This window comes from Alosa pseudoharengus, unplaced genomic scaffold (assembly GCF_046254945.1).
Source record: "Alosa pseudoharengus isolate Yale_2024_CS ecotype anadromous, Long Island Sound unplaced genomic scaffold, YU_APseudo_1.1 YU_APseudo_1.1_scf_7, whole genome shotgun sequence".
Taxonomy (NCBI): Eukaryota; Metazoa; Chordata; class Actinopteri; order Clupeiformes; family Clupeidae; genus Alosa; species Alosa pseudoharengus.
In genome coordinates, this window is record NW_027468859.1 from 16,214,438 (window position 1) to 16,226,850 (window position 12,413).

At 38.9% G+C, this 12,413-nt stretch overlaps 1 protein-coding gene across 1 annotated transcript in view; it reads right to left on the bottom strand.

The window, feature by feature from the left end:
• LOC143109207 (uncharacterized) overlaps positions 1-12,413 on the bottom strand; it is a 79,853-nt gene that overhangs the window by 24,845 nt on the left and 42,595 nt on the right. Inside the window, exons 16-32 of the mRNA XM_076271863.1 lie at positions 12,176-12,316; positions 11,848-11,988; positions 10,865-11,014; positions 10,484-10,642; positions 10,060-10,200; positions 9,616-9,756; positions 8,520-8,660; positions 8,059-8,199; positions 7,782-7,931; positions 7,414-7,572; positions 6,984-7,124; positions 6,686-6,826; positions 6,340-6,480; positions 4,919-5,185; positions 492-598; positions 296-360; positions 72-208 (exon numbers count right to left, since the gene is read on the bottom strand). Of these exons, the coding sequence (XP_076127978.1) occupies positions 72-208; positions 296-360; positions 492-598; positions 4,919-5,185; positions 6,340-6,480; positions 6,686-6,826; positions 6,984-7,124; positions 7,414-7,572; positions 7,782-7,931; positions 8,059-8,199; positions 8,520-8,660; positions 9,616-9,756; positions 10,060-10,200; positions 10,484-10,642; positions 10,865-11,014; positions 11,848-11,988; positions 12,176-12,316 (2,463 nt within the window). The remainder of the gene's footprint in view (positions 1-71; positions 209-295; positions 361-491; positions 599-4,918; positions 5,186-6,339; positions 6,481-6,685; positions 6,827-6,983; positions 7,125-7,413; positions 7,573-7,781; positions 7,932-8,058; positions 8,200-8,519; positions 8,661-9,615; positions 9,757-10,059; positions 10,201-10,483; positions 10,643-10,864; positions 11,015-11,847; positions 11,989-12,175; positions 12,317-12,413) is intronic.

A 12,413-nucleotide genomic window follows, 5' to 3' on the forward strand; every position in this document is an offset into this window, starting at 1 on the left:
AGTATTTATCCAACAATACATTTGTTTTCACATTCTAAAAAAAACAAACAAACATCTTTAACATAACTTACCACTTACAACGAAGGCGTCATCAGCAATTATGTAATTTTTGGCCTTAAGATCCGCTATTATGCCATTGCTTACACTCAGAAAACTGACGGTTGGATCTGTCAACTTAAGGGACAGATCTACAATCACACTGCCTGGACTGATGAGGCAGAACAACATAATTAAAACATGGAAATTCAAAACAAGGAACACAATAAGTTTGATATTGCATTGCACAAACAATTACCTGAAACGTGTGACATCTGCTGAATCAGCTTCGTATCCTGGTAATCTTCTAAAGTTCGTGTCTACCTAAGTGACAATAGCATGTAGTGATGTATATGGATGGCAAATATTCTTCAAATATTCAAACCATGAATATACTATTATTATGTGGCTGGTAATGCTTTTTGATATGTGCAATACTATAAAAAAGTACTCACTGCAGATATAATATCACTTCTATATGTCTTGTATAACACAGATGCTGTATTATCTAAGCGAAAATCATAGTTTTGGTTCAATGTCAAAGAGAACCTGATGGTAGAAACTGCAGATGTAGAAAAGAGAGTTAAACGTTAGAGATTATAGGGTTGGCTTCATTGAATACAATATGGCAATCATTCACTACAGAGCAAGGCATCACATAAAATTATATTCACTAGTTATCACTTGTATTTTACATCCAACATATAGTGTTATTCCTGACTCATACATATGACATTACCACACATCAAGACCTAAACCTCATAATCAGTGCTACTGTTATATAAATTATGTTTTTATTTCACTAAAAACTGGCACAAATAAATCAAAAGCCTCATTCATACTTTTTAGGTTTCATTAAGTCCTTGAATTTCCCCGTGGGGATCAATAAAGTATCTATCTATCTATCTAGTATCTATCTATCTATCTATCTATCTATCTAGTACTACTGGTTACACTCTCAAATAAATACATGACTATTTCACGGCCTTCTTCACTGAGTTTTCTTTCAGTTGAGTTCACTCTATGTTAATCAACGGGAAGTCTATCTCAGATGACCTCATCGATCTGAACCAATCTCCAGCCATGCTTTTCAGGGTTTTTTTTTACTAGAGTCTGTGCCTATATATGGGGACAACACGAGAAAGTAGTCTTTTCTTCACGCTTCAATGATCACAAAGATCCTTTAAGAACAAAGCACTTCAACCCGCCTGAGAGTTGAAGCCCATTCACAGCTGGAATTATTTCCCCCTACCAAATCACCTTCAGCAGGCCTTTGGTGTGAATGTCTCTGACCACACTGTCAGAAACAGATTTCATGAGGGTGGCCTGAGGGCCCGATGTCCTCTAAAACAAGGGTTCCTGGCCTTTTTTGCCACGTGACCCTATTTTGATGTCACGAAACGTTGGCGACCCCGATTCACAACGTCTCTGCTGTAACACCCAGTCGAGAGTGGTCCTTTGATTTTCCCCAAATGGCGTTTGTTAATTTGGGCATTTGGCTATCGTTTGCACATCTGATTGTTTTGCTACTTTGTTTGGAACATTGAGCAAGCATTATTACTTCAATCAAACATCTCATGCGGGATGTCTCATTTATTTTTACGCCAGATTGTAATGAAGGATCCGATTAGTTACTTAGCTTGGATATCATGGGGTTTTTAATACTTTTTTTATTTAATTTAATATAATGTACTGGTCAATTGTGTAATATACCCAGTATCTCAGGCGACCCCATTTGAATTTCAGGAGACCCCACATGGTGTCCCGACCCCAAAGTTGGAAAACGATGCTCCAGAGGGATCTGTGTTCACTGCCCACCACTGTGGAGCTCAATTGGCATTTAAAGGTGCCATAAGCAGTGTTGGGCAAGTTACTTCAAAATCGTAATGTACTATGCATTACTTATTACTGTCATTTCAAAGTAATTTGTTACATTATAATATTACTGTCGTTGAATTGTAAGGCATTACACTACTATTGCATTACTTTTAAGTTACTTTCACCAAAATATCTAGAAATATGGATTTGCCATTCTAAATGCAGTTTATTACGCTCAATGCAGCTTGCTCTTCCAATGGAGGGAGATGTGGTATAGCATAATGACTGAGCTAGGCTTAAGGCAACAGTAGAATGCAATAGGCGCAGTGCTCATAATGCAATACAAGGAACAATCATAGTCAGACTTTTGTTAAAAAACGACAAAAGGTCAAAGTCTGGTAAATTGTGATAGAAATACTGTAACTTTAAGGCCTAGGCCTACTCATTAAAATCAATAGAGCCTACTATATTGTAAATCAAAGCTTAAAGGAACCGTATGTAAGTTTGTGGCCAAAACGGGTGCTACAATCACTTTCAAATTACTGTAGAGCGGTGTATCCCCTTCCCCTCCCCTCTGACTGGCAGAGTTGGCAACCAGATGACGAAACACTACTGACTTTGTGATTAGTAGATAGGTGGAGGGTGGCGCATTAGGCCAAAACACAACATGACAACATCAACATCAGTTGAGGGCTGCAACTTCACTTTTTAAATGACAATATCCTGGCCAGACTACTGTTGTCAGTGATATAAGTATTTGAAATGAACATGATTTCTTAATGTCTAGTGACATATCAGGGCAATTTTATGATTAATTGAAATACATTTTTTACATACGGTTCCTTTAATAAAGACATGTCAAGATGGTGGCCTGCTGGCCATTTCGGTGCCCTAAGTGAGTGGCTTTGAGTGAGTGACATTTAAATGATAAGAGCATTGATCTTTACGTTGTCATAATGCCCTTTTGCCAGCTCTTGTTTACAAGCCTTATTTGTTTGAGTTACATTGATAGCACAATATTAACAATAATATGCACAATGTTAAGTTGTTTTAAGCAACCTTCATTGCTTTGGAAATGGAAGTATGCAATGACATGTTGCTTCACATTTCGTTTTGCGAATACAAGTGAATTATGAGCCTGGTATCCACCTAGCTATCTGAATGGAATGCGTTTCAGTCGACTCAGCATATCATGTGCTTCATGTAGCCTAAATGCTTGGAAAACGAATGATTGAAGACCCACCAATTCTAGTACTACGTGGTGATTGAGAGAACCCAAAAGGTATCAAACTTGCATGTAACATCGTGTTAGTGCATTTTGACATTGTAAACGTTATTGATGAAGAGTGAAACGCAGTTTGCAGTAAAGCTACTATTCATTGGTTACATTTGGGTGCCCCCTCTGTCCTTTGGTGCCCAACGCAAAGTGCGTGATGCGCGTGGTGGGAGCGGTGGCACTGCCAGGCTACACAATCTTTTTCTGCATTTCTATCCCTTTATTCTCTTCAATTCAAGTTCACAGCACAAAGCTGACATGCACAACAGCATAGTTTGTGTTTTATCAAGAATCAAAAAGATTAGCGTGGCACTATTAGATGTTTCATTAATTTACTTGTGCTATTTCGCGAGCTGAGAGATAATAGTGCACTAACTATTATGTTCTTCATAGCCTTGTCTCTGACAAGCTGAAAATAATGAGCGTAGGCTTATGTCCATCCCGCAAATAGAGTCCGCCTGCGAGTCTGCTGCAGCCACAGTCATATTCAACCAGTATCAGGAGATAACGTTCTACTATTTTGCGCGGATTTGTTCTCCTCTGTTGTTCTCGCGTGGTGTTTGCGAATATGTATCAAAACAAAACAAGCGCTTAATTTTGGGTTAAACTGCATCGTAACGCGCGTTACTGAAGTTTGTACCGAGTAAATATTACCCAATTTTTTTTGTAATGCCTTACATTACCGCGTTACCGCAAACAGCAATATATTACAGTAATTACATTACTTTTGTAAGGCATTACTCCCAACACTGGCCATAAGCGATGTAAGGTGGTTTCTAAGCTAAAACATGAATGCATGAATAAGGCGAATACTCTCGGCTCTGCCTTAGCGAGTGCCCCACCTACGTCTGGGAGCCCCCACTGTTCATTTCGTGCAGCCATGGAAAAAATATATCATACATATCATTAAAAAACATTTAAACAAATCATGACTGCTTGCGCTAGCTGTGCACACGACACACCCAGTCTCGGATTCCCTAGGTGCTGAGTTCCGTGCATTAACGCCGCCTTCAGCTACACTGCAGCAAATACTTAACCTGTGGCAGCAAGCAGCTAACACTCATCAGGTATCACGGCTCCACCACAGCCAGACACAAACATTTGTCAATATTCTGCTTGTGCAATATTGTTGACCTGCATCCTCAACTACCATCATGTGCACCACACACATGAAGGGGTCTGAAGTGCGAATGCCTAGCGCCTCCGGTAATGCGCCTCTGGCAGTGCACTGTCAAGCGCACATCAATCCATGTGTGGATGCGTAGCGCCTCCAGTAGCGTACCCCAGGTAGCACTCTATCGAGTGTTCATTAATTCAGCTAGCTGCCACTTATGAGTTGTTATCATGGCCTCACCACAGTCAGACACTAGCGCTGTCAGTCTTCTGCTTGTGATACAACATCGGCTTCATTCCAACTCCTAACTCACCAATGAGGCGCAGTGGTTTATGTGTTCCCATTGGTTAATGCTGACTGAACTCAACTTAAAGACATAAAGTTTTATATAACCTCAGTTCTCTGAAGGAGAACATGACACGTTAACCCTTTCATGTGTCATTGCACTCTGGACCTGGTGCGAAGGATGGCTCCAGAATTATTTAAGAACTATTTTCTCACAACACTGGAAAAAATCCGGTAAAAGGTCTTCTGTTCAGTTATATTTATAGCCTTACATTCTTAGTCATAGAGAGGTGTGATGTTGACCACTCTGGAATGCTGAAACAGTACCACCATATAGTACAAAATTGTTTTGTCAAAACATTCAATATATCTTCTCCTCCCTCACATACCTGTTGTTGTTGGTGGTGGGGGTGGTGGTGGTGGTGTTGGTGGTGGTGGTTGTGGTGGTGGTGTTGTTGGTGTTGTTGTTGTGGTAGTTGGTGGTGTTGTTGTTGTTGGTGGTGGTGGTTCTGTTACTTTTGTTGTTGTCGGAGATAATGGTGTGGTTTCTGATATTTTTGTCGTTGGTTGTGGTGATGTTGGTGATTTTGATGTAGGTGATGGTGTTGTTGATAGCACAGTTGGTACCATTGTTGATGGAAAAGGGGTTGTTATGACTGAAAGAAGAAAAAAAATAACCATCCACTGCTTTTGTATATTGTATTTTAAATGCACTCTATAAGTGAATTATTTAACTAGTACATGTATAGCAACGATTCTATCCCAAGCTGTTTCATCCATATAGGTGGTTGATCACTACAGATTCAACTGTACTTAGAATTTCCCTCTGTTAATAGACAGAACGTCTTCAGATAGAAATGTATCTGCCTTCTATCTATTAATGACAGAAACGTTTGTCTGTCTGTGTTATTCACATATCTCTCAAACTGTTTGTCCGATTAATTTCAAACTTGGCAGATGTCTTGCTACGGGCACTAGTGTGTGCAGTCCCTCACTTTCATTTTGGACTATCTACTATATACTATACTATAACATATACCCTTGAATAACTTGAACAGAAATTCCGACTGCATGGTACCGAATCGAAACAAGTTACAATTCCAACTGCTAGGTCCTGAATTTAAGGACAGTTTCAGAGTACCACAAGTGAAATGCATTCTACTCTAGCCACTCCAGGTACAGCCTGATAGAGCATGATGTCAGTTATACCAGAGACTGCTTTTGGAAAGTCATACCATTGCAAATTTCAAATGGGCATGACCATGCATCATTCCACAAAAATGTGTTTGTCTTCTCTATCGTGAAGTTATTCAATCAGGCTAAACATAGCCTTAACTCAAAGCAGCTGGTATGTCTACTGTTAGGCCTGTCATTTTCATCTGTAAAAAACTGTAAAGTGCTGCCATGCTTAAATTATTGTTACTGCATGCTTATTAAAATATAATACAATAATATTTGATATTCAATAAACAACCACCAAAAAAACAAATCAATAATGGTCAGAAAAAAAGTGATCAGTGATCTCAATGTGTTCACTTGTTGCAAGTGGGACAGGAGCGTCAAGTTCAGACAACTCCATCTTTAGTTGGTCAGCATCTATTCTCTCATGACAATATCAAACCCAAATGTGTACAGTGCTGCAGGATCTATAAGGGATGATAATGCCAAATGCAACAGTAACTTTCTTTGACCTTGTGCCTACTGCCAAACACAGATGTGGGTATATCCTTTACCAACCCAACTCTCCCTTGGCCTTTATTGCTTTAACATCACTAAGAATACAGGAAATTATACAAAGTGGGGAACACACCTATGCATGGGTTGCTGCTGCTAATAGGGAGAGACGAGTTTGTTGCAGTGTATCCTCCTGAGCAAGAGCAGTTGTAGCTACCAATGGTGTTGAAGCAGGTGGAGTTTGGACCACATCGATCAAAGTCACATTCATTAATATCTAGAAGAAAAAATAACCTCTAATTTATTTGAATAAATACATAAATGCTGAATTCATTGAGTAAATAATGCTCTTATATAAAAGAACTCTTCAGAGGGATTATGACTATGCTACCTGCTAATAGCCCCAGAGAGTTTTTACACACAAAAACAAGCACATGAGGCAAAAAATAGCTACACAATGAAATAAAAAAAAAGTTATAAACCTATGCATGCATTGCTGGTGTCAATGAGTAGAGATGAGTTTTTTGGGGTGTATCCTCCTGAGCAAGAGCAGTTGTAGCTGCCAATGGTGTTGGAGCAGGTAGAGTTTGGACCACATGGATCAAAGTCACATTCATTTATATCTATAAGAAAATAATAACAAATAATTTATTTGGAGAAAAATACTGAATATATTCAGTAAATAATCCTCCTATATATGAGAACACTTTTAAGAGGGACTATGTATATGGCACATGCTCAAAAAAATAGTTAATGAAATCAAAATAAAGAGCTAGATACCTATGCATGGATTGCTGGTGTTAATGGGCAGAGATGTGTGTATTGGGGTGTATCCTCTCCAGCAAGAGCAGTTGTAGCTGCCAATCGTGTTGGCACAGGTGGAGTTCAGACCACAAGGATCAAAGTCGCATTCGTTTACATCTATCAACAGTGCAAAAAAACAAGGACAACAGATTGGGAAACTAATGTAGGAATAAACAATTTATAGATATGTGTACGAAACTATGAAAACATCTTGACCTGGATGCACGGGCTGATTGGAATAGCTCAAAACCATGTTGGGTCATTTTTCAAAGTGAGGCTGTTTATTTGCCCTGCTCATGTCTAGTTTTATTGCCATACTCAAACTTAAATTTAATTAAATTTCTTGTGGCTTTGCATATCACCTCTGTGTAACAGCTCAGTTAAATTAAATGGTATTTGAACTAACCTCTCTGACAGAACGGTCCATTTGTCGGTAAACCATTAAGACATCCACAGGTGCCTTCGCTGAACTCATCACAGGCTCCATAAGTGATACAGCTGTCATGGGGCCAGGCGTACTGCTCCTCACAGACACACCGATATCCACTTGTGTTTAAATAACACACTGACGGATGATGGACAATCAGTTACTCTCATGTTATGGATACAAAGCAGTGTGATTAACTGTCCTTTAATTTCATTATTTATGTACGTATATAATGAGCACACATTCATGAGGCTTTCTTGAGCATTTCAGAGTACCAAATGTCAATGAAGCACATACAACTATCATTGTCAATACAAAATGCATATTCAATCTGATGTTATTTTCACCTGTTGTGATGTTAATGTCAGTGATCTCAATCTGTTCACTTAATGCAAGTGTGAGAGGAAGGTCAAGTTCAGACAATTCCATCTTTAGTTGGTCAGCATCTACTGTTCTCATCACAATATCATACTCAAATGCGTACGATTCTGCAGGACCTGTAAGGGATGGTAATGTAAAATGCAACTGTTTTTTTCTTTGACTTTGTGCTTAACAACCAAATCACAGCTGTGGGCATATCCTTTACCGACCCAACTCTCCCTTGAGTCATATTGCTTAACACACCTATGCATGGGTTGCTGCTGCTAATAGGCAGAGATATGACTGTTGGAGCGTATCCTCCTGAGCAAGAGCAGTTGTAGCTGCCAATGGTGTTGGAGCAGGTGGAGTTTGGACCACATTGATCAAGGTCACATTCATTAATATCTAGAAGAAAAAATAACCTCTAATTAATTTGAATAAATAAATAAATACAGAATTAATTTAGTAAATAATCCTCTTCTATACAATACCTCTTCAGAGGGACTATGACTATGCTACCTACAATAGTCCCAGAGTGTTTATACACACAAAAACACGCACATGAGGCAAAAAACTAGCTACACAATAAAATCAAAATAAAAAGCAGAGTTTGTGCACACAATAGCCATCAATAGACCCTAGGTTGTGTTTACCTCAAACTAATTCTTTAAACACCACCAAGAATACAAGTGAAAGGAGAAAAGTATACAAAGTGAGGAACACACCTATGCAGGGGTTGCTGCTGCTAATAGGCAGAGACGAGTTTGTTGGAGCGTATCCTCCCAAGCAAGAGCAGTTGTAGCTGCCAATGATGTTGGAGCAGGTGGAGTTTAGACCACATGGATCAAAGTCACATTCATTTATATCTATCAACAGTGGGGAAAAAAGGGCAAAAGATTTAGGAAACTTTTTAAAAGATTTATGAAAGACTACAATCTCACATCCTCTCATATCTACAGAAAATCCAAGAATGTGTAATCACAGACTGGTCACAGTCTATGATTTTGCGATGACTAGGAGACCCATCTCCTTAAGCCATTATTACTTAAATAACTGGGTTGGCGTAAACACAACCTAGAGTCTATTTATGAATGATATTGAATTCAAACCTTAGTTTGGGAGTAAAATTGTATTTATCTGAGCAGTTTTAAGCTAGACCATTGTTTGCATTAGCAGTGGGCATAGAGTCATGTTAAAACAAAAAATAAATCACTATTTTCAAACCACTGATAAGGTTCAAAATGGTAGCTTAAAATCAGCGGGTCACGTTCGACTTCTTGCACCACTGCGCACAATGATCAGATTTGTCTTAACGTGACGCATGTTTACCTTGTAAACATGCGTCACGTTCAGCTATATATGTGCAGCACTGCAAGAAGTTGAACGCGCTCACTGATTTGAAGCTACAGGAACACGAAGGAATATAATTACACTGTCTTTATTTACAGCCCTTACTATAACATCTTTGTACACTTTCAAAGTTTACTATACTTCAATTTGTCTGTAGGGATTCTCTCCACACTACCACTGAAGTAGAGTAAGGCTATTTTGAGCCTTGCCAGTGGTTTGAAGAAAGCTATTTATTTTGACGTGGCTCCATCTCTTCTACCACAAGCTTTAATGAAATTACATTGCTAATGCAAACAACTGTCTATCTCCAAACTCCTCAGATTAATGTAATTTGGCTCCCAAATGAAAGTTCAAACTCGTTATTACCCATCAATAGATCCTAGGTTGTGTTTACCCCAAATCAATCCTTTAAACACCACTAAGAATAGGCTACAAGTGAAAGGAGAAAATTATACAAAGTGAGGAACACACCTATGCAGGTGTTGCTGCTGCTAATAGGCAGAGACGAGTTTGTTGGAGCGTATCCTCCCAAGCAAGAGCAGTTGTAGCTGCCAACCCAGTTGGAGCAGGTGGAGTTTGGACCACATGGATCAAAGTCACATTCATTTATATCTATAAGAAAAAAATAACGTAATTTATTTAGAAAGAAATACTGAATATATATAGTAAATAATTATCCTATATACGAGAACTCTTTAAAGAGGGACTATGAATATGGTCCATGCTCATAGTAGCAGAGTTTGTGCACACAAAAACACACACAAGCTATATTGAATTTATTGAGTAAATAACTCTTTTAAGAGGGACTATGAATATGGGACATGGTAATAGTCCCAGAGAGGCTTTACACACAGAAACACACACTTGAGGCAAAAAATTAGTTACACAATGAAATCAAAATAAAGAGCTAGATACCTATGCATGGATTGCTGGTGTTAATGGGCAGAGATGTGTTTGTTGGGGTGTATCCTCTCCAGCAAGAACAGTTGTAGCTGCCAATGGTGTTGGCACAGGTGGAGTTCAGACCACATGGATCAAAGTCGCATTCGTTTACATCTATCAACAGTGAAAAAAACAAGGACAACAGATTGGGAAACTAATGTAGGAACAAACAATTCATAGATATGTGTGTAGAAAATATATGAGATCTTCTGACCTGGATGCACGGGCTGATTGAAACGGCCTAACAACACTTTTGTGGCAAGTGTGGCTGTTTTTTGCCTTGCTCATATCTTTACTGACATACTCAATTTTAAATTTAATTCAATCCTTTGTGGCTTTGCATACTGTACCACACCTGTGCAACAGCTCAAGTAAATGAAAGGGTATATGAACCAACCTCTCTGGCAGAACGGTCCGTTTGTCGGTAAACCATTAAGACATCCACAGGTGCCTTCGGTGAACTCATCACAGGCTCCATAAGTGATACAGCTGTCATGGGGCCAGGCATACTGCTCCTCACAGACACACCGAATTCCACTCGTGTTTGAGTAACACACTGATGGACGATGGACAATAAGGTACTATCATGTTATGGTTGTGGAGACGTACGACTTACTGCAACTTGATTTCATTATTTGTATACAGTAATTAAACTTTCATGAGGCTTTCTGGTGCACATATAACTATGTGAATATAATATGAATAATATGTAAAGTACGTACTTACGTAACGTCATTTGTCAATACAAAATGCATTTTCAATCTGATGTTATTCTCACCTGTTGTGACATTGATGTTAGTGATATCAATTTGTTCAGTTGTTGCGAGTGGGAGAGGAAGGTCAAGTTCAGACAACTCCATCTTTAGTTGGTCAGCATCTACTGTTCTCATCACAAGATCAAGCTCATATGTGTACACTTCTGTAGGACCTGTTAGGGATAGTAATGCAGAACGCAACAGTGTCTTTCCTTATGCCTTATATGGCAAAACCACAGCTAAAGGTATTTCCTTTACCCACCCAACTCTGCCTTGAGCCATATTGCTTAAAGGATTGGTTTTCAGTAAACACAATCTAGGGGTCTATTTATGAATAATAATGAGTTAAACATTTTGTTTGGCAGTAAACTTATATTAATCGGAGGAGTTTTGAGCTAGAACATTATTTGCATTAGCAACAGGCATAGAGCTACATCAAAATAAATAGCAATTTTCAAACCACTGACCAGGTTCAATATGGTAGCTTCAAATCAGTGGGCACGTTTGACCTCCTGCAGTGTTGCGCAAATACGCAGATCTGATTGAACGTAACTCATATTTGTATTGTATACATGCATCACCTTCAACCATATATGCGCACCGCTGCAAGAAGCTACCAGAACACCGAGGAAGGTAATTACACTGACTTGATTTACAGCCCATATTGTAACATGTCTGTCCTTCAAAGTTTAAAATACTTCAATCTCTCTGTATAGATCCTTTCCACACTACCACCGAAGTATAAGGCTATTTTTAAAATAGCGATTTATTTTGATGTGGCTCCATGCCCACTACTACAAGCTATAACCCATTGCATTGCTCATGTAAGCAACGGTCTACAGTATCTCCAAACGCCTCAGATCAACGTAAATTGGCCCCCAAATGAAAGTGTTAAGTTGTTGTCATACATCAATAGACCCTAGGTTGTGTTTACCTCAAACTAATCCTTTAAACACCACTAAGAATACAAGTGAAAGGAGAAAATTATACAAAGTGAGGAACACACCTATGCAGGGGTTGCTGCTGCTAATAGGCAGAGACGAGTTTGTTGGAGCGTATCCTCCCAAGCAAGAGCAGTTGTAGCTGCCAATGATGTTGGAGCAGTTGGAGTTTGGACCACACTGATCAAAGTCACATTCATTTATATCTATAAAGAAAAAATAACCTCTAATTTATTTGGACAAAAATACTGAATTTATTGAGTAAATAACTCTTTTAAGAGGGACTATGAATATGGGACATGGTAATAGTCCCAGAGAGGCTTTACACACAGAAACACACACTTGAGGCAAACAATTAGTTACACAATGAAATCAAAATAAAGAGCTAGATACCTATGCATGGATTGCTGGTGTTAATGGGCAGAGATGTGTTTGTTGGGGTGTATCCTCTCCAGCAAGAACAGTTGTAGCTGCCAATGGTGTTGGCACAGGTGGAGTTCAGACCACATGGATCAAAGTCACATTCGTTTACATCTATCAACAGTGAAAAAAACAAGGACAACAGATTGGGAAGCTAATGTAGGAACAAACAATTCATAGATATGTGTGTAGAAAATATATGAAATCTTCT